At 37.6% G+C, this 26,172-nt stretch overlaps 2 protein-coding genes across 5 annotated transcripts in view; one reads left to right on the top strand and one right to left on the bottom strand.

Annotated features, from left to right (window-relative positions):
• The window catches only part of ZZZ3 (zinc finger ZZ-type containing 3), a 68,972-nt gene extending 59,083 nt beyond the window's left edge, over positions 1-9,889 (top strand). For all 4 annotated transcript variants that reach the window (XM_080406894.1, XM_080406891.1, XM_080406893.1 and 1 more), the window contains exons 10-13: positions 1,725-1,877; positions 5,332-5,466; positions 8,077-8,177; positions 8,548-9,889. In XM_080406894.1, coding sequence (XP_080263020.1) covers positions 1,725-1,877; positions 5,332-5,466; positions 8,077-8,177; positions 8,548-8,692 — 534 coding nt within the window. In that variant the 3' untranslated portion in view covers positions 8,693-9,889. The remainder of the gene's footprint in view (positions 1-1,724; positions 1,878-5,331; positions 5,467-8,076; positions 8,178-8,547) is intronic.
• Positions 9,890-10,031: 142 nt separating this feature from the next.
• The window catches only part of AK5 (adenylate kinase 5), a 113,708-nt gene continuing 97,567 nt past the window's right edge, over positions 10,032-26,172 (bottom strand). The window contains exons 13-14 of the mRNA XM_080406916.1: positions 22,409-22,597; positions 10,032-13,166 (exon numbers count right to left, since the gene is read on the bottom strand). Coding sequence (XP_080263042.1) covers positions 13,056-13,166; positions 22,409-22,597 — 300 coding nt within the window. The 3' untranslated portion in view covers positions 10,032-13,055. The remainder of the gene's footprint in view (positions 13,167-22,408; positions 22,598-26,172) is intronic.

Below are 26,172 nucleotides of genomic sequence, written 5' to 3'. Positions count from 1 at the left end.
TTCTTCACCAGAAGTAGTATCATGTTAAAAAGTGAATTCAAATTCTCAGTTAAATTCCTAGGTCATAACTGTATGTGTAATAGTGCTACTATTCAAGCATAGACAGTTTTCTTTTCTTGGTTCCCAGATCTATCATTGAACACAGATCTGTTTTCTATCTGTTTCTATTAAGAGAAAATTTAAATGACTGTGTCAGCTCAAGATGAGATACCATCTAATCTTGTAAATAGAAGTATTTTGCGGGGGGTGAAATCTTAAAGGAAACCAGAACAGCAGCAAAACACGGGAAGTCAGTGATCAAAAGGCAGAAGGTGAAGAAATTCAACACAATGAATAATACATTAGTGTTAGAACAAAATGTTCATTTTTATTTTGTGCACTGTAGTTCTGCAGATCTGAGGTACCAGCTTCCAATCGTTCCTACAGTCTTCATCTCTTCCCTTAAGAGTGAATGGAGCTAATCTCAATTCCTTGTTATATTTCTATCTGCGTAGATACATTCCATCAGAGATAATCTGTGTGATCTTTGCCTTTACTATTTAAGCTATGCACAACTGTAAAATAACGCTAGATCCCTCTTTAGAGGTTGAATCCCTCTTTAGAGATAAGTGGTTGTATTATATTATTACGAGCTTGTAACTGATATAGGAGCCTTTGGAATAAAAAGTCTTGCAGAAAAAGAGAAAGTATTAACTGTTGTAAATATTCCTTATGCTTTATCTGCATGACAGAAGCTAGACACAGTGTAAGACAATCTTCTTTTATGGTTATTAAAAAAACACTTTTCATACTTCTGGGTTTTGATTCACACTGTTTTCTTTAAATTGAGGAATATAAGATTTGACATTTAGGATGTCAAAATGCTGGTCTGGAAAGTAGCTAGGTAAAAAGTTGAGTCAGTTTCATTAACCCTAAATTCTTCTTTTTTGATATTTAACATCCTTCCATGGAGAATAAGTAATAGAAGCTGAGTGCCTTTAAGTAATCTATTTCAACACTGCCATGCATTCTACACCTTCAGACAGCATTAAAGTTGAAAGGTTTTAGATACATACTAATGGAGTAATTTATCTCATCTAACGTTTTTTAGGTTCCTTTTCCAGTCAGTGACAATGAAAAAGAACCCTCAGAGGACAATTCTTTCTAAGTCTTAGAAACCTCTTTTGTGGTGGGATGAATTGCCTTTTCTCTCCCTGGACTAGGAAAGAAATCTGGACAATTAGCCTAGATTAGATTTTCTAAGGCACAAATTAATATAAGAAATTGATAATACATGTCAAGTACGGACTGGTCTCTTGGCTCTTGGACCTGTGCAAAACTACTTCTTTGTTTAGTCTCATGCTCATACCATTCATGACTCTTGGAAGTCTTTAAATCTCTTTGCACTTTGGTTCTCAGTCTTCAAAATTAGAAGACCTTTATTTTCTGTTTTTCTATTGTTGTCGATTTAATCTATTTAGATGGTAGGGGTTTTATGGTAAGGGCTCTTTCTTACTGCATTCTTACCAAAGAAGCGTTGCACTGTTCATCTGATTTCACTTGTTACAGGGAAGAAAAACTCCACCTGTATGAGGCTTTGGTGTAGAGGTTTAAGTAAAAATAATTGGAAAGATGATAGACTGTTTAGTGCAAAAGAGCAAATTTCTGGCAAGTTTTTGTCGATGGGGATTACTTAAATAATAGCCAAGGAATGTTTTTTAAAATATATCATTTTTTCACTGTAGTCATCAAGTAGACGGCAGCATCCTTTAAATAAACATCTTTTCAAACCTTCAACTTTTATGACATCTCATGAACCTCCAGTTTATATGGATGAAGATGATGACAGATCCAGTTTTCACAGCCATATGGATACTGCAGCAGAAGAGGAAGTATCGGTACGTCTTTTAAATAAGTCCAAGAATTTCTTGCTTACTGTCATTTTAACCTTACTGTATGAATACTATAAGGATTAAGCATCTTTGCTATAAAATGAATATCATCAACTAAGTATTAAATTGTGGCAAGAAACATGAGCCATTTTGAATTATAAACACATCTTTAATATAAAGGTCTCCAGCTGCAGAAAACTTAGACCAAATCAGAAAGGAAGTTCATAAAAGAAGTAATAAACAGTTTTCTCCTGAAACAGCTCTAGAAAGTTTCAGTTGCATATTTTCAAAAAGTGATCTGACATGTTTGAAAGTCATATAAACTATATAGTTATGATTCTGTTCAAAGATAATTTTTAGAAAAGTTACATAGAGCTCTGGTAAAGTTTAAAAGCTATTGGCATCATTGGTTTTTGTCTTCCTTCACTGTCTAATTTAATTATGGATTTTTTAAAAATCTGCTTCAGAGTGTGAACTAACAGATTATGTTGTCGGTCAACAAGCGAATCTATGTTCTTAGAGGCAATTCTAGCAGAAATCCTAACCCAATATATTATTACATCATGTAGTGTTCCACTTCCCTAATTTATCACACGCAGTGCGATAAGAATTTAGGCATATGTCTTTCCCACTTCCATATAGAATCTTAGAGGGACTATATCCTACCACTGGGATGCTGGGCAAGTTTCACAGTTTGTGTGAATCACTGTGGCTTTACTGGAAGAACCTGACTTGTTATTTTTTTTCTTTTTCTTTTTTGTGAGACTAGTGACATCTTGTGTGTGAAAAACCTGTTGCATAACAGAAGTATTAAGGCCACCCAGCAGAAGCCCATTTGTTTTCTTTATTGACTTTTTCACATGCACTGCATAGTCTTCCTTAAATTACTAAAGTTGCTCGTATATTACTCAGCCTTCACTGATGTTCTGTATTCTCTCACTGATGGTCTTTATGGTCATTTGGTTCATCTACAGACATTCCTGATAACTTCGTATATTCTAATAATAACCTTAAAAGAAACTGGAAACAAAAATGCATGTTAGAAGAGATGCAGATTACTATTATGTCAATTGAACTGGTTCTGAGCAAGCATTCTTTTGTTCTGTATTGTTTTTAAATACATACTTTCTAACTTCTGAATATTTTCCTAAAACATTTTGGTTTTGCCATGGTGACCTAACACTAATAAATACGGGCACCATAAATCAACTGGGATTTATTTTAATTTGGATAGAAGTTGCTCTTTTACGGTTTTGCAGTGATAATGGTGGACTTGTGGGGGTGCCCCCATTTTTTTTTAAATCTGGCTTCATCTTTTCTTTTTTTCAATAGTGCAACATTTCCAGATGGATATATTTTGGGCTTGCAGTAATGTAGAAAGACACAGGTGACCAAAAAGATCCCTATTATCAGTGCAAAATAGAACCAGTTTGAAAGAAAAGACATCATGAATTATATTCAAAATGAATGTACAGGATTCTGTTCTAATGTTAAAAGTCAGATCTCAGTGACTGTCACTGTCTTGGAGAAAAACACTTTGCATCAGCATGGTGGGGAATAGATTCAGTGTAGCAAGAAAATCATAGGAAGGGTTTTCTTTGACTTCTTTACAATGGAAGTACCAGGTTCCCTTCTGAAGACAAAAGATTTTGCCTGGATATTACCAGTCAGTTTGACTGGCATAACCATTCCTGAAAAATGGTTTTAATATAAATGAGTTATTCCCAAGTGAAGACCTTCTATTCCCAACAGAGTGAACTTACTCTTCAGTGATGATTACTTCATTTTATGAGTAGTCTAATTATTCTAGAATACAACTACTTACTATTCCAGAATGAAGTGTCCACACAGGGAGCTATTACAGCACAGTTTTTTCAATATACAGTTATTTTGTGCCAGACAGTTTTTCCTCAGAAAAACTTTAGAGATTTGCGTGGAAGGTGATTTCCTGTTTTATATTAAGAAATGTAGCTTATTAACGCACAATTTGATAATGTCATTTAACTTTGATTTTTCTGAATGTTTACAGCCTATTCCTTTATTATAGGTTCATAATTACAATTAATTAATTGATAAGGCCTTTAGAAATTTAACACTAAAGAGCAAACCTCTTTCCCTCACTTTAAGAAACTTACTAAATAATACAGATTCTTTAATCTTCACAGATTCATAAAAAGAACTTGAAATCATGTGTGTAGGCTACATTAGAAGAATTTTGATTACTATCTTGTAGTTGTTTTCCATAACTGAACATTGCTATCAGTATAGGATCTGAAAACTGCTCTGCATCAATAGACTTGTCATCTTTGAAAACAGCTGATATCTGCCAAATACAGCTGCTACAATTAAATGGCCATCTTGAAATGGGCACCTGAATTAGAATGAGAGCTTCTGTCTTCTCATGACATAGAAGTCTTCAACCTTTATTGAAGAAAATTAGATGAGAAAAACCAGAAACGGTGTGTTTCTTTAAAAAGAGAGAACCATTTGTTGTAAGTCTCTGGCAAAATTGTATGCACCAGCCTGTAGGGAGACAAATTTTTTTGTAATTTAGGAAAAAAGCAATGTTTTTCCTGAGCTGTTAAGAGACTGCACAAAGTAAAAGGATTAAGAGGTTGGATAACTGAGATTTCTACTTTTCCAGTCATGGAATGATGCTTCTCATCACTTTTTATTCTTACAGATAAAGGTGAGAAGTTAACACTGTTAGGATTGACTGTCTTCAAATAAAAAATACATATAGTAGAAACCTGGTACTGTCTTTATTTATGGGTCTTTTAAAAACCTGAGCTTGAGCAAACTAACTGTAAAATGTTTTTGGGTATTATTTGCTCTCATTATTTTCAGAGCTTTGAAAGTACTTAATTACAAACCCTGTTCTGATCTTTAGAATAGTAATATTCTATACCATTCCACAAAATAGTAGAGAGAAAGATCAATTAACTTGATAAAACTGACCTGAAATGTCAGTTCGCAAGTATAATATCTGTTGCTAAGTATTTCAAACTAAAATAAACTTTGTCTTGAACAAAAGCTAAGTCTTCTACTGCAGCTGCCAATGTATGGACAAGTGGATTGTATGCAAATTGCAGTTAGGTATCTAAAATGAGAGAAAAACCTTAGGAATTTAGGTTACTTGACACTTCTCTCTCATTTATACTACAACTGAGCTCTTCACCAGAAGACACTTGTTTGTAGGATAATGTGCGTTTTGTTTTAATACAAATAATAAAGTAGAAATAATATCGAATAAAATGTAAGTTAGCTGTATGTGCTGTTTTGTGCGGGTTTTAGAAGTAATTTCCCAGTATGTTTCTTAGTTAGAATATATTGCCAGCATTTTCTCAAAGATTATTAATCATAGAGAGTGATTTATGGAATATACGTCTTACTAGTTATTATATTACTAAAGAATGTTTTTTGGTTTTGTTTGTTCGTTGTTTTTTTAAAACCATAACAGGATGAAGAGAGTATTCCAATAACATATCGAGAGTTACCTGAATACAAAGAACTGTTAGAGTTTAAAAAATTGAAGAAACAGAAACTCCAGCAGATGCATGCAGAAAGTGGATTTGTGCAGCATGTGGGATTCAAGGTGAGTTTAAGAGATGTTCTTCTGTTACTCAGTGGATTGTAGAAGTTTTCAAATAGAACATGGTTTGGATTTCCTAAAAAGGCTTTGTTTAATATACCAAGTTTGGTTCCGTAGTTCTTGGTCACTGGGCCTACTTTCCCTCATCTTTAATAAAAACAACCCAAGTAATTCAGTCTTTCCAATAGCTCAGGTTTCACTGAATACTGATACTGTATGAAAATTCATATGCATACTGTCTTTTCCTCATTCATATCATGAAAATAAAGCTCTAGAGCCTTGTTAAATCATTATAGAATTCCATTTGATACCACACCGTGCTTTGACAATGATTCATTGATGATAATTCTCTGATTATGAATTTGCAGTAATTTTTCCTCCACCTGAGGCCAAAGAAGGGACAAAGTTGTTGAATAAGAACAGTAATAGGTGGATGATCTTTTTGTTTTGTAGCACCTTTGCAATCCTATCAAGTAATAACTCACAGAAGTTGAAGCAAGGACACCAAACAATGGTTACGTGAAATTACAAAAATGAATGTTAAGTTAATGTGTTGTTCCAGTATCAACCATTAATAGGTGACCAGAAAGAAAGGGCATTCTCTAAATTATATTTTATGGTTTGCAAGGGATTTTCTGTGTGACCAGTTGCTACCTTAGAACAGTTTCTTCAGTTTGTTTACTGTTATGCAGCTAGATTTATTTTGTAATACCTATTTATATAAGAATGCAAAGATACTCAGTTTATAGTTCAGTTCAAAATGACTAGAAAATTAAGACAGCCTCATCAGTTGACACTGACAGACTTAATCATGTTGTTAGACCACCAAGGTGCTTTCTATTTTTGCTATTTTTTTTCAAAGTTAGTGTGGTGTGTTTGTTTTTCTGGTTTTATCTTTTGTTTTTTAACTTGGCGTTTTCTTCCCCGAAAAATCAAAGCTGATCAGGCAGACCAGACTTCTAGGTAACAAACTAGTTGCTTTTTCTATATAATATTACTCTGAAAAGTAAAATGGCATTCTGCAGTGTCAAGCATTTGAAGTTTGAAAGTTTCTTTGCAATCTGAATTTGGTTTTATTATACATTATAGTAAACTAGGAAATGACATGATTAGATGCTGTTTTCCCTCAGGAGTGCTGCTGCCTTGTTCAGTGCATGGGCTGGACAGAGCTCACCCAGTAACACTTGGTTCTGCATGGCCTTCAGCCTCATTTACTACACATTATTCAAACTCTTGAATATTGAATTATTGAATCTCTTGTGGGCTTTTATGTCTTTCATTGCTGCAATATCAGAGCACTTTGCAGACATTTTTTTTTCCCCTTAGGAAATCAAGGGCATGGTATTTCTGTTTCACAGGGGAGAGGGAAGCTGGAGCATGGAAATTAAGGTCAAGGGTTTCCACTGTCTTGGTTCTCAAAGTGAGATAACTAGAACCGATTATTATTATTTTTTTTAAGGATTTAGCATTATTCTGAATTTGGTATTTTCAGAGAACAGCTGAGAGTATGCTTAGTCCCTCCTCATTATCAGCCCTCAAATTCTGAAAGCCATCTGTGGAAGGAAGATTCAGGCGTGCCAAATCTGTTTGTAAGGTGTTAGTAACCTTGAGTGGGTTAGTTGTGGCCAGGAACAAGCTGCTGTGCAAGTGGCTTTCACAGATGCTGTGAGAGAACGTCAGGTTCTGAAGGAGGATGAGCTATGGGAGCACTGGCTTGTTTCCCACATTTCTTCTTCCTTGTCAATCCTGTCTCTGCAGCACACTTCATAGTTTAGATTTTTGAAAAGTTCTCCTTGCCTCGAAGTCCCATTTTCCAGGTTTCTTTTTTTATCAAATATTTCTGCGTTTCTGCCTCGGTTCTCTACCATCATGAATTTTTCATCCAGTCTTGATGTTTCGTCGTAGTTTCCTCCTCTTCATGCCAGACTCTTCTTGCACTTAGCTGCTGTTGAGTTGTCCCTGATTCTCCTTAGGGGATTCTTGCTCAGCTTTAGTTTTAGACTTCTGTTTGCTTCCCTGAACATGTTGTCCTACTTCCTTCCCAGCCACCTAGCTTTTAGTTCCAGCCCACCTGTAATGTGTTACTGTATTTCCTGAGTGTGAAAGTACATCAGTCTGACCTGTCCTGTCCTGGTCTGCAGCCTCCCGACAAGCTCTGCTGGTCTGGTCTTACTGCTTGCTTCTGACATGGAAAGTGGGTCTATATTTAGCCATTTTATATGGTTGGACTTAAACTATAGAAACATCACATTGATGTATTGTGTCACAGCAGTTCTTACAGCCATGTGAGGATAAGCAGTGACTGCAGGCAGGACCAGGTCTGCTTTGGTTGAGCAGGAAGGTAGTGACAACATGGAGCATTCGGGGAGCGGGAAGCAAAGCGAGAGAAAGACTGGTCAATCCTCAGGGCTCTGGAGGGCCTCCCCTAGAGTGTGGAGACTTTTTTTTTATCCGTGAATACATTCTGGTCTGTGGTGAGAAGGGTTGAACTGTGTGGGCTAGCAGTAATCGACCTGCGTACATGCCTTTCTGTGTGGTATATTGGTGTATACTCTTAGTAACGTAAGTGGTTGCAGCTGCTGTTTTTTCAGTGCTCTTCCATCTGCCTCACAGTGTGATAACTGCGGAATTGAACCTATCCAGGGTGTTCGGTGGCACTGCCAAGACTGCCCTCAAGAAATGTCCTTGGATTTCTGTGATTCTTGTTCTGACTGGTGAGCAGCATATGCTTCTACTTGTTATTTGTAATTAGCTTGAATCTCTCTATGTGGATTAATTGCTGTGTATGTTGGAATTCTTTGCTGCAGCATAGGACGCGTATCCTGTATTGGGTAAAGTGGAAGATACTTTAGCATGTATTTGTGGGACATATATTTTGTAAGCATGTTCTGGATGTATACATTTTTTTTTTCTTAAAAGTGGACAGATAGGTTTGCCGCTGTTAAATAGTGGGGGAAATTATACTTTATGAAGTAATTGGTATCAAATTTGGTGTGAAACTGTTAATGTGATCGCTGTTTCTGGAAGTTAAAGATATGAAAAATATTTAACTTTTAAACTGTTATCTTTTTCTTTCCCTTGCAGTCTGCATGAAACAGAGATTCATAAGGAAGATCATCAGTTAGAACCTATTTACAGAGCAGAGACATTTTTAGACAGAGACTACTGCATGTCCCAGGGCACCAGTTACAATTATCTTGACCCAAACTACTTTCCAGCAAATAGATGACATGGGAAGCAGATCTACCATCTTGGGCCTACTATCCTCTTTGAAAAATAACAATGGCACCATTGTTAATTCTGTGCACATTTTGGAAAGACTCTGCTTTCCCTGAAATGTCGCTCACAGCATGACAGCTTCCTGGGTGTACTTGTCAAACTACAGCTTTGAGCTGTCATGGTTCTAGATCACTGAACAGCAGCTGAACATTCCTAGTGTGCAGAAGGTTTCACTGGGAGACTTTTTTTCACCACGTTAGTCATTTTTAGGTGGTGAATCTAAACACAAAAGAAAAACATATAAAAGGGTGAGCCAGAAATGAGAGCACACATTAAAGATAGAGTAAATTCCAAAGGCTTTGAAGAACTTGGTTATAATGAGATCCAGAGGAGATGAAGTATTTATATAAAAACAGTTTAGTAGCTTGCAGTTTTGTTGTGAAATAGTTTTCAGCACAGTAACTGACTTCCTTAGGCAAGGTTTTAACCAATGACAGTGTTTGCTTCTAGGATGTACTCTAAAAAATACTCACTGTCTCAGCGATGGTTGGTTACAGGCCTTTATTAAATCGGAGCTGCTTAATCACATTGACTTTCAATTTAATTTTTTTTTTTGTTTTTTTGTAAACCACGATGAACTCTATTTACCAACAGTGAAGCACTACAGGGGGCAACTGTGGCATTGCTTCCTTAACCAGCTCATGGTGTGTGAATGTTATAAAATTGTCACTCAGATATATTTTTTAAATGTAATGTTATATAAGATGATCATGTGATGTGTACAAAATATGGTGAAAAGTGCCAGTGGTAGTAACTGTGTAAACTCTCTAATACTCAACATTAACTCCTTTAAAATAAAATACACAGCCTTCTGCCTCTGTATTTGGAGTTGTTAGTGCAACTCATCAAAGAAAACTGCCTAATATAAATCATATATATGGTAATAATTTTTCCTCTTTTGTAGTCTGCACAAGATCCATGAAAGATTGTATTTTTATTACTATTTAAACAGTGATTAAATTTAGCCTGAGCAGTGAGCAAGGGTTCACATGCATTCTTTTATACTGCTGGATTTTGTTGTGCATCATTTAAAACATTTTGTATGTTTCTTCTTATCTGTGTATACAGTATGTTCTTAAATAATGTTCAATTGTCAGGAGAACTGTGAGAAATAAACTATGTGGATACAGTCTGTTTATATATAGAATGCTTGCTGTGACTTCCTTTCTGTGTAGTTCTGACTTTTTAATCAAGACGGAAAACATTAAAAGGACATTTTAATACGTCATACAAATATGCACTATGCAGACCTGCAGGATGCCCAGCGCCTTCCTCTGCTGTTCATTTCAATGGGAACTGATGGTGCTCTGCGCCTACTAAAACATGCTTTGCTTTTTGCAGGATTAGCATTTTAGTTTTCTCATATCTTACTTGCAGACTGTTCTTTTCCAGATCGCATAAAATTCAGATCTTAGTACCCTTGGTACACTGTATACCATTGTCTGAGAAGCTCTGTAATTATTGTGACATATTTTAGTTAATATATTTTCTATTGAAATGTGTAGCTTGTGATTCAGAAACACTTGATATTTCATAACTGTAATAGACTTCCAGTTGCTTTGAAACTTGAATACTCAGAGTAATTAGCTAGAAGAGTAACTAATCTGACTTTAAAAGATGGCAATAAGAAGGATCATTGGCTGGCTGCACTTAATAACTTTAATTATAAACTGATGAGTAGTAAGTTTTGCAATAACTTTAGGTGTAGTTATTTTTTGCTTCAGAAAACAAAAAAAATTAAGCATTTAATCTATTTAGAAGGTAATACAGTACAGTTACTAAAACACTGAGCAAGTATCATATGTAAACATATCTCGCATATCTAGTACACTTAGATAATTTAATAAACTTTAAAAAAATACAACACAAATTCACATGTTGTATTTTAGTTCTTAATTGGAAAAGATACTGCTCTGAGAGGCTCTCTAATACCATTAAAAAACAAAAAGAGCTTTCCACATTATTCCTGCTGTTTATAGGAAGCTAGAGTTGTTGAAGGTGTATTATCAGGGAGAGAATCTGCAGTAATACTTGTTTTCTGTGGATAGCCTGAAAAAATAGTGGAAGAAAATAATGGAAGTACATTAGTGAAAATATCTAGTCACCAATTTAGCATAGCTTGGGAAGAACAAAAGGCCACGGTGCAATTTGAATGAGGTTGGAAGCAGAAGGAGAATTTCAAGTCTGAATCGCCCGAGAAAGAAGTGTCTTGGATAAGTCCTCTTTTTTATTGAATATGTATAAATATTTATATTTCCATATGCATGCATATACAGCTATTTCTCCTGCATACATTATGAACATACGCAAATAGATACTTAATGCACATACACCCAGTCAAGCATGGGATTTTTTTTGTTTTTTTCCACAAAAAAGACCAGAAAAAGCAGGAAGAAAAATTAAACTGAAACTATATGTTAAATATTTTTTGTAATTTGAATTAAAAAAAAAAAAAAGGCAGCTGATTGTTGTCTTTTTCCCCATTGTGCACAAGTATGATACTCCACACTTTTAAACTTACATTGTAATTAGAAGTAATAATAAATACTCCAGAAAACCTACCCAGATGAATTTGCAGCTTCATGGTAGCTCCAGAGTATTTTATGTTTTTTTTGGAAAAAATACTACACCAGCCAGCTGCTAGTGCTTCCAGGCTCGGTTTAGAAAAACCTGCCTTCGCATGCTGATGCATTCTGCAAGTCTCTTCCTTAAAGCTGTTGTACTGCAGGCGTTACTGGTCACTTAACAGCACGGGTCTGGAGCTGGAGAAGCACCTCCTAGAGCATCAGAGGTAAAATGTAGGCTATAAAAGGACCCAGGAAAGAAGGAACATCCAGGATATGAAGGATAAGAATGTATCTTAAAACAGTCCCTTAAAAATAATTGAATTAGCATTTACAGGGCAAATGCTGAGGAAGAAAAAGAAAACAGAAGAATCTGCCCTGAATGGAAAAAGGACATACTCTGTAAGCATGCTGATCTGAGCTATATTTTCAAGTCATGTACTGTGCTTTGAAAAGGATTAAACCCACATATACTGTAACAGAAATCATTACTCCTCATTTCTTATGTTTTATTTGTACTATGTCTTCATTACAAGAAAGGTAACTTCAAAAATACAAATCTGCCGCATACAGTACAACTTTGACAGCACGAGCAATCATGCAGCCCACTTCAACTGTGAATTCATCCAGTAGTTCCAGTAAGAGGATGCAGTTACTTCACAGGAATGTCAAACACACTTTTATTTAGCTATCAGTATACCAAAGACACTCCACGACATTTTGGTTAACCTAACAGAAATACGGTACGACTTTTACAGACTTTTTTTGCAGATTATTATGGAAAAATGGCTTGCTAAAGATGCAAGCAATATGAAGCAATCCCTGACAGTATCCTTTTTTGTTTTGGTTTGGTGACAACCGGCCCCTTCCCCCAAAATAGTTTTGGCCATGTCAGTACAACACAACAGATGATCTGAATTTTGCTTTTGAAATACTCCCAAAGTATGATTTAAAGACATCTCCATACCTTCTGGCTTATAGTCAACTTTATATACACTTTAATAATACAATAAACCTGCTGTTAATATGAATAATTATGGGATTGCACACTTAGCTCACAAAACTGAGAAGTTGTCATAATAGCCTACGATTCCCAGCAGAAGACAAGGCTATCTCAGAAGTGGTGTCTGTTCCACAATAACGGCTTGACAACCTTCCACAATATTCAATTGTATCTTCACCTTGAATTAATTTCTCTGCTGCTTGTTGTAATAGTGTTCTGGGGATGTGTGGAAAGTTTATTTTAACTTCTAGCTTGACTAATTCCAGCTGTCTCACAGCTGCATGTAATGGAGAACAGATTTTAGTCACTGAAGCCCAAGAACAAGCTAAATGACACCACAAAAATCAATACTGTTAATCCAAAGAAAATAACAACCAATGGGAAACTTGTACGCAGTGATCTTAAAGTTAAATATGCTAAATGGTGAATGATGTGGTGGAAGAGCTCGCTGCTGGCCAGGCACTGTGATTTCCAATCAAATGTGTGAGACCATGAAATACAAACCGGAGCTGCTGTTCACCATGCTGCTTGTAACCAACCAATATGTACAATTCTTGGTGTAGAGTTAGCATACAGACCACTTTCTATTGAGTGTATTATCAGAACAGAGAAAAAAGATTTCATCTAAAGTAACGTACGTACCACATGCACAAATTCCAGATACCTCTCAAGAAAGCAGTATTGCTTTGAACAGCATTTTAATCGTGACTGTCAAGTGCCTGTGAGGTGAGGCTGTGTACATGCCACTACGGCGTTTCTGCTGGAAAAGAAAATGCCGCTTCTTCCTTTTTCAGAAAAGAGTCAATTGTCTTGCAGACTTCCAGGAAAACATCCTCCTGTGTTCCTTCTGCATCCACCTGTGAAGCAGACAAAAACCATTGTTTTGACTAAGTTACAAAGAATTATCTCAGAACCCAAACACTGGCACAAAAAAATAGTCCCATATAAAATAAAAGATGTTCTGTTTCATGTTATGAGCATTATAATGTAGAGAGGCAGCTTCCATAAACCAAATTATTCACCATTTCCACAGGTTTATGTGAGAAGTTTCTGTAGGCTCTGTTGTCTGGAGCAAAGTACATTAATCAAATGAGGGAGCTTAAGTTCTTTCTCCTGAGTACTCATGTTTTAAAGTAAAATTACACCTTTGGTGTATACAGAACAGTTTTGAAAGGTTTTTAGAAACTATTTTTAACATTTAATACTCTCCAAAAGAAACCTAACAGAGTAACTTGGATATCATACCAGTAATGAGAAGAATTGCACGGACTTGTTTCTTGCCATCTAAAGTGTCACAGTATGTAACGCTGTGACTGACCTAAAAGCTTTCAAATGGCAGTGACTTTGCAAGGTTGTGTGTTTCTGTGCATTTCTATTTGCAAGCTTGGTGAATTGGTTCTGGTGTTACGATGACCTTTGGCCAACGCATGTTTCATAGCGGCACTGGTTATGTTGTACGAGAACTCACTTTCATTTAAGAATTTTTTTTTCTTTTAACACGTCAAAGATTCGGTTTTGGCCAGCAGTTGTCCAGGTTGTTCAGGTTATTTTTCACAATTGAACCTCAACAAAACCAAGACCAATTTGTGCTCCTAGAGAAAGAGAGCACTGCATTTTAGCATAGAGGAATGATGTTGGTAGCCAGTAATGCTTCTGTGTGTTCCCTAGAAAACGTCATGTAGCACCAGGATTTCCAAGCAGTGAGTTCCTTGTCCATCCCATGCAGTGAGTGTCATGCAGGTCATTACTTGAGGAAGGAGAGCTGTCTTTTGTCTTCACGGTAGTGACAGAAGAAGCTGTCATGCTGGCTGTGCACACCACACGGATTGCATCTGCTAATTATTCAGTTCCTCTCAAATGCCTGGTGAAAGCTTTGATTCTCAACTCAAGTAAGCTTCTCCTTGGCTTCTCCATGCTTACTCTTCATGCATGTGTGCCATGAAGCACGCACACATTTAAATGGACCCCTCATAACTTTGCTAAAGCCTTTTTTTCTGAATATGTGCTGCATTTTCATCTCCAAGTTGCTGTCTAGGATGCCAGACAAATTGTAATGTTTGAAGGGGACACTCCTGACCATCATACTTTCTGCCAGCTCTTTGTTCTGCAGGAGAATAAAAGGAGTTTCAAACTAAAACAAAATGTATTTTTGAAATAGGCTATGAAATTCTTCTCAGATACGCTGTTGGCTTGCAGCCCACTCCTGTACAGTCTGAGTGCACTTAATGTACATTTAAGTCCCTCGGTACCAAGTATCATGTGGGAGTCAGCAGCTGCTCCTTGCAGAGATCCAGCAAGGGACTGCACTCACGCTCTGCAGCTTCGTTTTGCTCTTGGTGGCATCTGCAGGTGCTGCAAAGTTTGGTCCCTTGTTGCATCCTGTCAGAAGTGCTGGCACATCCAGCCACAATACCTCCATACACGGCAGCTCCAGCACTGGAAACGACCGGCCTGGCCAGCCTTTTACGGAGCCATGCCTGCCTGGGTCCAGTCTCCTTGGACTCACTGCAAGAGTGTCTCACGCTCCGAGCTGGACTGCCCTCTCCCCTCCTGGCAAGCTCTCGGAAGCACAGTTCTCCTGCTCCCCTTGTTCTCTGTCATGTTGGTGTTCACCGACATTGTTGCTTTATGTCATGCTGAAGTACGTGCGGGCTGGAACAGTCTGTGAAGCAGCAGGCGGTGCCCGGGAAAGGGCAGCTCTCAAACAAGGGCTGCGTGTCTCTCAAGAGCCCTCTAAGCCACAGAAGCAAAGGGTTTAGGAGGGGGTTACTGAAGAGCAGCCAAGAGAAAAGGGGTACGGTGAACCATTCTGGACCAAACGCCTGCCTCCTTCAGTTACAAGGAAACTAGCAACTGCCACCTCGGCTGCTATAAAGCCACTTGTTTTGTCTGTCTCGCCTGCCAAGACACCTCTTTTCACATAGATATCCCACAGGAAATCTACTTCACACAGGGTGAAGACCACAGCCACTTCAAAGCTCTCTTCTCTTAATATGTATTTTTATTATCTCTTTATTCCATCAATATATCTGCACTGGCTAACTGATCTAACTAATCAGCACAGCTGATTGCCATTGGCTTTTCACTGACCTCTTCTAGAACTGGGACCAATACTCAGGTCTACATGGAGGCAGCTGTGATGAAGAAATAGGTTTGTAAGCGTGGAAACCGCCACCATTTATGACTGGCTGGAACACTGACTTCCCAACAGGCACAGTAGAATATGGATGAGTGTGACTAATGACAGCCCCAGTGCGTCCCATGCCCGCCTCCTAAATAACAAAGGTCCAATTCATAAAACTAACTTAAAGTCGTGGCACAAAACTAACTTAATGTGACGATAATTCACAGCTAGTACCACAGTAATTCAATGACACTTGCTGCACCTCCAGGAGAGAAAACTGTACTTCTCTTTCTTAGATTCTAACCTCATAAATTAGGACTGTTTCCAAGGTTATTCAAGGCTACCGTCTTCTCGTAAAAGCAAGAACCAGATAGAGTTTTCCATAGCGCTTCCAGTATTGAAACACCACTGTGGCTTTAGGTAACCTCAAATACTGAGAAGTTTAATGAACTTATATGAAAAATGACTGGAGTAATCATCTCCATAGTACAGTGTTGCTCCTTATGGCATTAATATCAGCCAATTAAATTTTCTGTCATCAAATCTCTGTTGTAGGTTTTGGGATTTAGAAGCCTAAATGTATACTGCCACTGAGAAAAACCCAGCTGGCTGCAGAAAGGCTAGCTGAAGACCACCATTTCTGGAAAGACAGGCAGAGACTCTGGAATAAACTTACTACTTAGAAGCCTCTTAGTGAAGGTCAGTCAAGTTCAGCTGCGTTGTCACTAACATTTTTATCTTTGTCATTAAAAAGAGTGTTAAAAACCTCTCTGAGACAGCGCAGTACCTGCTTCTCAGAGCAATGGATCAAGCTGTCTGGAAAACCAGGGGATACATGCTGCCCTGATACCTACTGGCATTTGGTATGAATTTGCCACTGTGTTTTATCTATAATCCCCTGATAATGTTTCTGATGTATATATCTAGAGTGTCTCATCTAATAGGTCACAAGGCACCAAGGGGGATGACATGGAAATGCTTGTTCCTTTGTTCCTCGCCTACTTACCGACCAGGGTTAATGATTCTCTGACAACCTTTCAAAAGATGGAAATACATTTCATACCTGCTATCACTATTACCATTGATTATCCCTTCTCTAAAGGGAAAAGTACACATTTACCCTTCCCCGGAGACACTTCAAGCAGGGGATCAGCTTGAGAAGGCTTAGAAGTGGAAGACGGTGAGAGGCTGGATGGTCACTTGCTCTTTCATAATGGTTATGGGAAATGTTTGTGCTAAGAATCTCGTAACTACTGCTTGCCCAGCATGTCACTGCAACTGATTTTAGAAAGCAACAGTAGAACAGCATTGTGAAAAAAGAAGAAAGAAAAAGAGAAACGCATTTTGGTTGAACTTTGTAGGCTAAGCTTCCATAGCCTGTGATCTGAAACAGTGAAGGTTTTTGGACATCCTTGAAAATCCTCTGCTCGGGACCACTCACCTTACTGGTTACACTCATGCCCCTTTTCCTCAGATGACTTTGAATAGGGAACTTGTATGTCAGACACCCACCAAGTGTCTTAAGTTAGCTAGGTAGGATCAGTTTTGTCTTGCTTGAATATCAGTGCATTGCTCTTCTCTATTAGTTATTACCCTCCTACATACTGTCACTTGAAAAAAGCTTTAAAGGATGAGTCAGATGCTAAAACCAATCAGGTTTTTGTCTCTCTTTCTTCTCAATTGACAGAGGGACATATATTCAGAGGTATTTACATTTAGCCACATTAAAACACAAGCAGGTGCTGACTAAATTTTCAGATGCACTTTTCTGGCCAGCGGCCTTGGAAATCACTGAGAAATAAATCTAAACACAACGGTATCTACCTGTTTACTACAGCTACCATAGTGTATTTTGTTTCATTTCATTAATCTGAAACATCTGATTCCCACAGAATCAGGCAGCTTGCAGCTGTTGTTTTTGTGAGGAGTGCTTTCAGTCCTTGCATTTCCAGCACAAGGTCTTTGTTAAAAAAAACCCGCTTGCTGTCCTTGGGGGCAAGTGGGTGTTCTGTAACTGAATATGAAAGAAATTATGGAATATTAAACTATATTCCCCAAACATGATTTTTAAAAAAATTGGAAAATTTCTAATTTACTGTTACAACTACTTTACATTCCAGAACACAATTCAGCAACTTAATGCCTTAGCAGAAAAGTGAGCAGAGGACACTGTCATTCTTTGCCCTTCATTCTTCAGTCAGTTTATCTTCCCTTGTAAATAATTCCCCGTGAATTATATCACAGTTCTTAAACTCAGCTGGATGGCTGGAAGGATCACTATTATTTATTCCTGTCAGGTTCACAGATGTTTCATCTGCACCCAAAGTCTCCAGCCTTTGTGTATTCCTCACACTTCCACTGCTGAGCAGAAACACGGACAGGTAATCTTGGTCAAAGGGAAATTTCAAACAGAGTCCTGATCTTTTGGCAGCTTCATCAGGTCACTGTTCTTGTTCAGAGATCAGCAGAACGGAAAAATATTCCATTTCCAAACATCATATTAGTTATTTATGAATGCATCTACGCACAACAACTCTAGGTTTAGACAAGGCCATTGATTAAAATGGGAATGTTCTTACAATCATATACCTTTGTCTCTTCTGTGCAAGTAAAGCAATGAGAGAATTCCTAATGACTGCAGAGGAAGCTTGGCCAGACTTGAGTTTTTCTGTCTCTGCTGTGTTTATTAGGCTCCTTCCATCCATGCTGTAACACCCACGGCAATGCAGAGAATAAGAAAGCTAATTTGACAATGTATTCTCAAGGCACACCTTGACATGGAGCAAAGGATCAGTTTCTTCTCCACTGAGCGCTCATCCAACACCTAATTCCCACACCAGACTTTTCACTGGCCTTATGCTCAGGACTGGATTTTTCATTTCCATATTTAATCTGGCTGGTTCAGGACTGGAAGCTTTTAGCTGCATAAGACAAGTTAAACACATACCACCATCGCTATGTGCTGTTCCCAACCTGTGGAAAACTTCGCCCAGCCTTAAATACGCTTAAAATGGAGAAATCAAGTAATACCAATATGCCAACCCTATTTTCTTGTTAAACAAGTCTATTTAATAATTTTGTTTTTCTTTTCTGTGGCAAAGCAGGGACTGGGTGGTACAGTTAAGCCCCACAAAACATGATCATTTACACACTATTTCACCTACAATTATTAGTGGTGCTTAGTCGCACATTGCAGTAAGCTGGTAGAAAAGGTTAATGCTGAACCTTCATGGCAGTTAGGTGGGATTTAGACTCTAATATTCCTCTTAAAACCTTAAGATACACTCCTCTGAATTCTTAAAAAAGTGCACGGCTGGAATCTCAAGGGATATAGAGCTCATATGGGCCTTTCACTGAAGAGCTGCTTCTGTTGAAAAAACAAGCTTGGGAAGGAGTAACTTTCCAGAAGGCGGCAACTGAAGATTCTTTTAGATCCTGCTTCTCTTTCTTTCTTAAATAGCTTCTCTTCAGATGCTTCGGCCATCACTTATTCTGGGATCACAGACTGATCTGGATCTGCAAACACCACCTTCAGGTAAGACATCACTTCCCTGAAGCTATTGGATCCCACCAGCTTTGCCTGAGAAAGAGGGCACAAGCCTCTGGTCTGTAGTTACATGAAGGTCCATGGATTATTTTAAAAAATCCATCAATGTAGATGAGATAATTTATTTTAAGGGGTCTTCGAATCAAATAAAAGCTTATAAATTAACTTTGGTGGCTTTTCCTGAAATGGGTTAGGAAGCATATACACAGTTCTTTCCGTGAGCAGAATTACAGAGGCAGGAACATCTTAACAGAAGCATTAACATCTTCAGCCAGCACTGGTCAATGCTGGAGAGTAATAAAACCCACTTAGGAATGAACAGATCCCCAAAGCTGAAAACGTGTGCTGTTATAATTAAAACTAGGAAGAAAAATATTAAATAAGTTAGACTGCCTGAAGTCACAGCCTTCTGTGTATGCACATGATATTATAAATAACAAAACCCAAGGACTATTTTAGCCTAGCCTACACCAAAAAAAAATGCCGTCAGAAGTAATACTGATAGTTTTTCTGCTTTCCACCTGAATTTCCTTTCTTCATTCAGAGAACGTCAGAGTGGCTGTTGATGTCAATGCTTAGCACTTTGTAAAATACATTGCCATAAATAAGAAACTAACCCTGTGTCCTGCGTATTGCAGATTTCCCCCTTACTCTCTGCTTTTTTCAACACATGCAGCTTAAACATATTCACTGCTAAAATAGTTTTAAAACTGTAAACCTAAATGTCTATTTTCTCTTAATTTCCCACAAAGCTAACATTTACACATTTTGCATTATCTACCCCTTTTTGTTTCAAAACAGCTGTTGACCAAATCTCAGCTGTTTCTTCTTTGTCTTTAGTTTTCAAATTGTTGAGCCAAATAATGTATAGGTTTATAAGATGTGTGCTTACGTGATAATACAGGTTGGAAAGAACCTCAGTGGGTCATCTAGTCCAACCTCCTGCTCAAAGCAGGGCCGGGCACTGGAAGGATGCCACTATGCCAGGCACTATGTTTGAGTTGTGTCATTGACTAAATCAGACTATGAATAAACCTTTTGAGTTCACTAATCCAGGAAAATTGTCTAGAAAAAATTCCTAAACAAGCATTACTTCCAGAAAAGAAATCACTTTGTTTCACAGTATTTAGTGTATTTCCAAAACTGAACGTTTTTTTCATTCCAGCACTGTCCACTGCAGAACTGAGGGAGTATTTGGGTCAGAATAGCTATTGAAGTCAACTGCCCTGTGCAAGGAAGTGCTCAGACCTACTTCTCCACTTCTACTGTATGTGCAAAGTAAACTTTAACATAGCTTCCCACAAATGTTCAACAACACTTTTTTTAAAAAAATCACTTCTCTCATCCATGAACAATAAAATGTTAACATGCTTCTTGTATAGAAACCACATTTTCTTCTGCTCTTTGCTGTACAGGCACCAGGGCTGCACGTTTGTACCTGAGGCTGGCTGGGGGTGACAAGGACAGCCTTGGAAAGATTAATTTTAAAAGTCTACCTCTGCTGACTATTTTGGCAGTGTTCTCTAAATACTGATAAATAACTGAGCATGTACTTCTCTACCTCATGAGGGCTGAGTGGGGGAGAAGGCATCTCCCTACTTTAAATCCATAATGGAATCACACCTTTGATAGCAGATGTGCATTTTATCAGTTTAGTAAAAAGCAGATGAGGCACACGTTTCAATACAGAGTACCTGTGTTCAAGAAAAATAGAACATATTTTTCAACCTTAAAAGGTCATTTTACATGATAATGTTTATGAAGCTGATTTTACAGAGCTTTCATGCCCAGCAGTTCTGCCCAGAAGATGTAAGTACATTGAACACCTACATTCACCAGAAGCAAGTACAATGTACACACACTGTAACAAAACAGTGTAAGCACTGTTCAAGCAATACACAAATATTTTCTACCATGCAATGTCAGTTGCCCCCCAAAGTAATGATAAAAGACTACAAAGCACGTATCCAGTTCTGACCCATAGACTAGGCAAGTCCATTAAGGAGCTAATGAGCTATAAGCTTTCCAGAAAAGACTGCATGTTTTGCCATTGCACAGGTTGCATAGGAGATGGAGCAGAAACTTGCAGCAGAAGTATTAAAGAAGGGCAAGAAGAGTCCAGGTCAAGTGAAATAAGGCAGACCACGAATACAAAATCTGTGTGAAAGCATTTAATGTAGTTTCATTCTCTTTAGGACTGTCACTTCCCTGATGCTTCAAAAACAGAAACACTGTGGTAGGCACGGCTCACTGGAAAAAGATCCTTGCCATACAGAGAGCTCAGTTTTCCTTTGCATCGCAGTATTGGTGTATTGTGTATTGTACTGAATTCACATCTTTGCCATGTTGTCAAGGTAGCTTGCCAAAGAAAATAGAAATAAAACCAGACAATTGTTCTTAAGCTTAAAAAAGAAAAGTAATTGGGGATATTTTTTCCTGCCACTTTAGAGTTAAGTTCTATGCACTTATTGTGGGGTTAGCAAAGGACACCAAACAGGACTCTCCTGTGGTGTATCATTTTTCTCAGGACTATGTCATTTACTCTGTTCTCAGGTCAGGATATGGGTGCATAAATTAGCTGCATGTTTCTCTTTTAGGAACTTTGCAGAGGGGAAATGTTTTAGGTATGTGATTTCCATGTTTGCTACAGACTCTAGAAAAAAGCTCCCATAATATTTCCAGAAACTATTATCGGATTCTTTCGATTTAGGACAAGAAGGACCAGTAGGAGTAGATCTTTCTGTAGCTGAAGGGACAGTTGCCATGAAGGAGCAGAGAAAGATATAAAAAGAAATATAAACATCCCATGTAAATGAGTTTACAGATGGGCCAGCATGTACATCAGTTAATTGCACTGATGGAATTTGTCTGGCTTCTCTGTGAAGCATCTATCAGAGAATAATAAGAATGCTTTAAACATCACATCCTGAGCAGGTGTAAACTGAGGTATTTCAGTGAAATTAAAGTAACTATGTCACTTATTCCAGCAGAAAGATCTTTCTTGTTTGCAAGTCTGTTTTATTTCAGGATATACACTGTCAATTTTTAAAATTTAACTAAAGGGCTTTGGATTAACATAATCTTTCATCCTAATTCTGAAAGCCCTTTTAGAGAAATAAATCCTAATACTTAAAGAAAAGCTTTCCAGCGTTAATGTTCAATAAGAGATTCTGTACAGATGAGGTAGTGATTCAGTGTATGTTCTCAGGCTCAGGATAAATCTGTGTTTTTATTCTTTCAAATTGTACTGTGGAACTCAGAAGCTTGTAAAAGTTGCAAACAAACCAGGGAAGCGTAAGATGAGAACGAACTGGAAAGTGCAGAAACTAATACAGTTCATAAATGGTGGTGTGTCAGTATTTTCCAAATATTGCTCACATAATGGAAGTAACAAACAGTAATTTAATTAAAAAGGTCAAGCGATTTACCTTGCATAACTGTGTCTTCCTTTCATAGTATGCAATCATAGGTTTTGATGCTTGGTAATAGCTTTCGATTTCTTCCTTGATGGTTTCAGCACTATCAGACTGCTGACTGCTCTGATTTCTGATCAGAAGGCGACTGCTCATGGCTTCTGCAGAGCAGTCCAGGCAGAACACAAGTTTTGGTTCTCCAATCTAGAGACAGAATAAAACTGTAAGCATCCAAACCACTGGCCTGGTAAACCGGTTTTGTTTGGATAATTTTAAAAAGAAATGCTACCGCAAGAGTAATCAAGGAATTTATTACCAAATGACTTTTCATATTTGTCTATGCATAGATTATGCTTATTATCAAACACCTCTTATTGTAGCAGCACTTAGATATCCCGGTATTCAGGATCAAGGCTGTGCTTGATTGGGCTTTACACGTACAGAGAGAAACTGAGTTATGATCTGAAAAATTCTGGCTACCTGGACTGACAAGCATAAGTTTGTTCATTATTTGCAACTGTTTGATAAAAGTTTCACGCAAACAACACTGGCCTCATGGAATGCTTGACACAGTTGTTTTTCTAGCCTTTGCTTTGTTTGATCTGTGAAAAGCGTGTTTTCATTCAGGGAGTGGTAAACTATAGCTTAGAATTTCAAGAGGCAATAGAAAGAAATGTCCAAATTTAAGTGTGCCCACTTGAAACAGAAATGAGTAGCAACAGACAGGCTCAGGGACACCATCAAGTGCTTGTTATTGGACGTATTCACAGGAATACATCCTGTGAATTACTTTATGTTAGACACTATTTTATGTCAATATTTGTAGTGTAACTCTACATCATTACTACCTGTGCCATAAAGGCATGATGTGATATATTTCTCTGCATTTTCCAATTGGTGAGTAATTTCCAAATTCTATGAGAATTCTATAAGCACCATTTAATGCTTTTTGGCTAGTGCCAAACTAGTCGTAAGGGAGCATCTTTCCCTTCTATAAAGAAAATAAATATGGATTTATTTATTTTTTTATTCCCAGGCCTTGGCAAGGTTCATAAATAAATGTCACTATCTACATTTCATTGTAGATATTGCAGTACTTTATGGGCAAAAAAGAACTGGCAAGAAAGAGCAGAATGTTCCTTATAATATTTTAGGAGAGAGCCAGAAGTTCTAAACACAAATCCCCATCATTCTTTCCCCTATATGCTGAAAAATACGCATGTCATTTAGCATAAATCTTGCAATATACTCTGTCATCCACACTCAGGCAGAGCTTTCTCTGACACAAGGTTTTGTCTGATCAACAACTGTTGGGCTGAGTCTAAAGGGATAAACTCTACTCTGTCAAGTAAAATAGAGGTGTTAGAGGATCAGAGAAAAGTAATGCGATAATTTTTCCATACAGTTATGTATTAAATCCTTCAATGACGCTCTCAGGCTTTTTCTCATTCCTTCCCTTTCTTGCAGGGATGTGTGGAGAACACCTTTTAGGGAAGAGTAAGAAGTCTTGAGAAAAGACGACTGTTCTTCACACTAGTGACCATTAGAAACTCATGCTTTTACCATGGCTGCAGCAAAGTCTAAATGACTGACATATAGAAATTGCCATTGCTACCTTTGTTGACAGCCATTGAAGGAAGAAATATTCTAAAGGTAAATATTTCATGTTAGGCCTTCTTCATTTGACTGAGGATGTCTGGGTTACGGTGACCTATCTACTACCTTAATGACTTTCTAAGAGACAGCTGAAGACAAGGGATTATGTCAGACAGCTCAATGACAGGCTTTTATGCATCCATTTTTTCCACACAGCTCAGAAAACATTAATGCTATTAGCAGCAGCAGTATTGGGTTTGGGGATTTAAAAAGCCAACAAGGTGGTTTTAACAGTGCAAGAGACTTAGATTGAGAAGTGAAAAAAAAGATGTGAGCTTAATCAATGATTTAAACAAAAGTCCTTTTTGTATAATTGGACTAGAATGGTGAGAAGTTACTTCCTCACAGCTCCACGTGAGGAATTCCATGGTCTGTTCTAAATTATAATAGAATAAATAAGCAACGATTCCATTCATCAGTTATGGCCATATCATCACCTTACAATGAGGATATGAAGGACTCTACTGACTAGTAGGATCAGATAATAGTATCCTGTTCGACAGGGTGGGTCTCATTTACTTTTGAAAAATCTATATGGTTCTCTTAAACGTTTCAATGTTGCTATTCCCTGGAATTCAAAATGTTACAGAACTGTAATTCTTCCAGGTAATGTAATGCCCCTATCAGACATTACAGCATTTTTTACTTGTTTTCTTTTTTAAATTACTGTTTTCCTGACACAATTTAGCTTAAATAGTGCATGCTGTGGAGACATCTGCAAGAAGCCAAACAACTCTAATGTACTGGGTCTTTACTCCATCTTAGTGAGTATCTTCCACCTGGTGATGTGGAGCTTAAAATGTTTTCTACTTATGTAGCAGAAAGACCAATGAGGGGACAGAGACATGTTTCCCTAGAATTATGGCTAGACAAAAGTACAGTTATATTATAGAAAGGAATTGGGCAAAACTGGCTGAAGAATTAACTGTTTCTACATAGCTAATTCTATTTAGGGCTGTCAAGCTGTTAAGTATAAGCACTACTCCTGATGTCTTCTAAATAAAACAGCTTTTTGTTAACAATTATAATGCTTTTTACACATTATGTAGATATGTAGCATTATTCATTTGCACTTTGCTGCCATTAATTAATAAAGCCTGATGTCCATCTCTTTTCATTCAGTTATAATGTAGGAATAATTTCTCATCACCCTTTAGAAAGAATTGCAAAGCATTATCTCAGTAATGTCTCATTTTAAAAAAATTCACTAACTTAACCAAGCAGCTTATAGCCTGCCAAGTTCACCCTGCGAAAACTTAAGTGGATACATGGTTACAACAGGGACGACTTAGCACATTCAAAATTACCACTTGGGGTCCTTGTATTTTTACTCTAAAAGTCAAAAGCAGCTCAGGACTACAGGATCTTTTGCTGCTACTGTGCCAACAGAAACTGAAAGGGACTCTGCTTTTGCATTGGATGCATCAAGACTTGTTTTCCTGGCAATGCCTCAGCCCACAACGCTGGAATCTCTAAGGCTTACTTTATAGCATATACCAGCGTTCACAGGACATGACATGCACGCCTGCCAGAAAAGCAGCACTGCTGAAATAGTTCCTCCTTCTACACAAAATGAAAGAATTCCCCAATGTCTTTCTAATAGTCTGTGGTAGCATTTTAGTAGAGGAACTAAGAGATCAACTTCCATGTATGGCTTCAATAGCAAATCCTATTGCCCATTATTGTGTTCATCTTCTGATGCCTAAATCTTGCTAGGCTTTTGTGGTAATCAAATAAAGCAACTAAAGGTTCAGGGAGAAAAGAGATGATTCGTTAAAGCTCTGTTACCTTTCAAACTTCTACAGGACATCTGTGGAGTGGAATATGATAGAATATATACTTAACTATTTCTCCTAGTTCCCTGCTTCTTTTCTCCTAAACACAGGCAAATTCATTCATAGGGCTTATATAGAGTGTTTTCTGCAGGCTGAGAAATGTACAGCCGAGACTTCTCGCAGGTCTTAGCACATACTGAGGGAACTGATAACTCTTTGAACTGCCACACAGTCACTTGCAAAACTCTTTTTATGGCTATGCCACCTGTTACTCATCACAAAAATTAGATCTGTGTTTTGCTGTTTCAAAGTGGCAGCAAGTTTTAGCAGAGCTGGCTCGACGGTAAA

Source organism: Falco punctatus, assembly GCF_963210335.1.
Source record: "Falco punctatus genome assembly, chromosome: 11".
NCBI classification, from domain to species: domain Eukaryota; kingdom Metazoa; phylum Chordata; class Aves; order Falconiformes; family Falconidae; genus Falco; species Falco punctatus.
The sequence above is the reverse complement of the archived record's forward strand: the minus strand, read 5'-3'. Positions and strand labels throughout refer to the sequence as shown.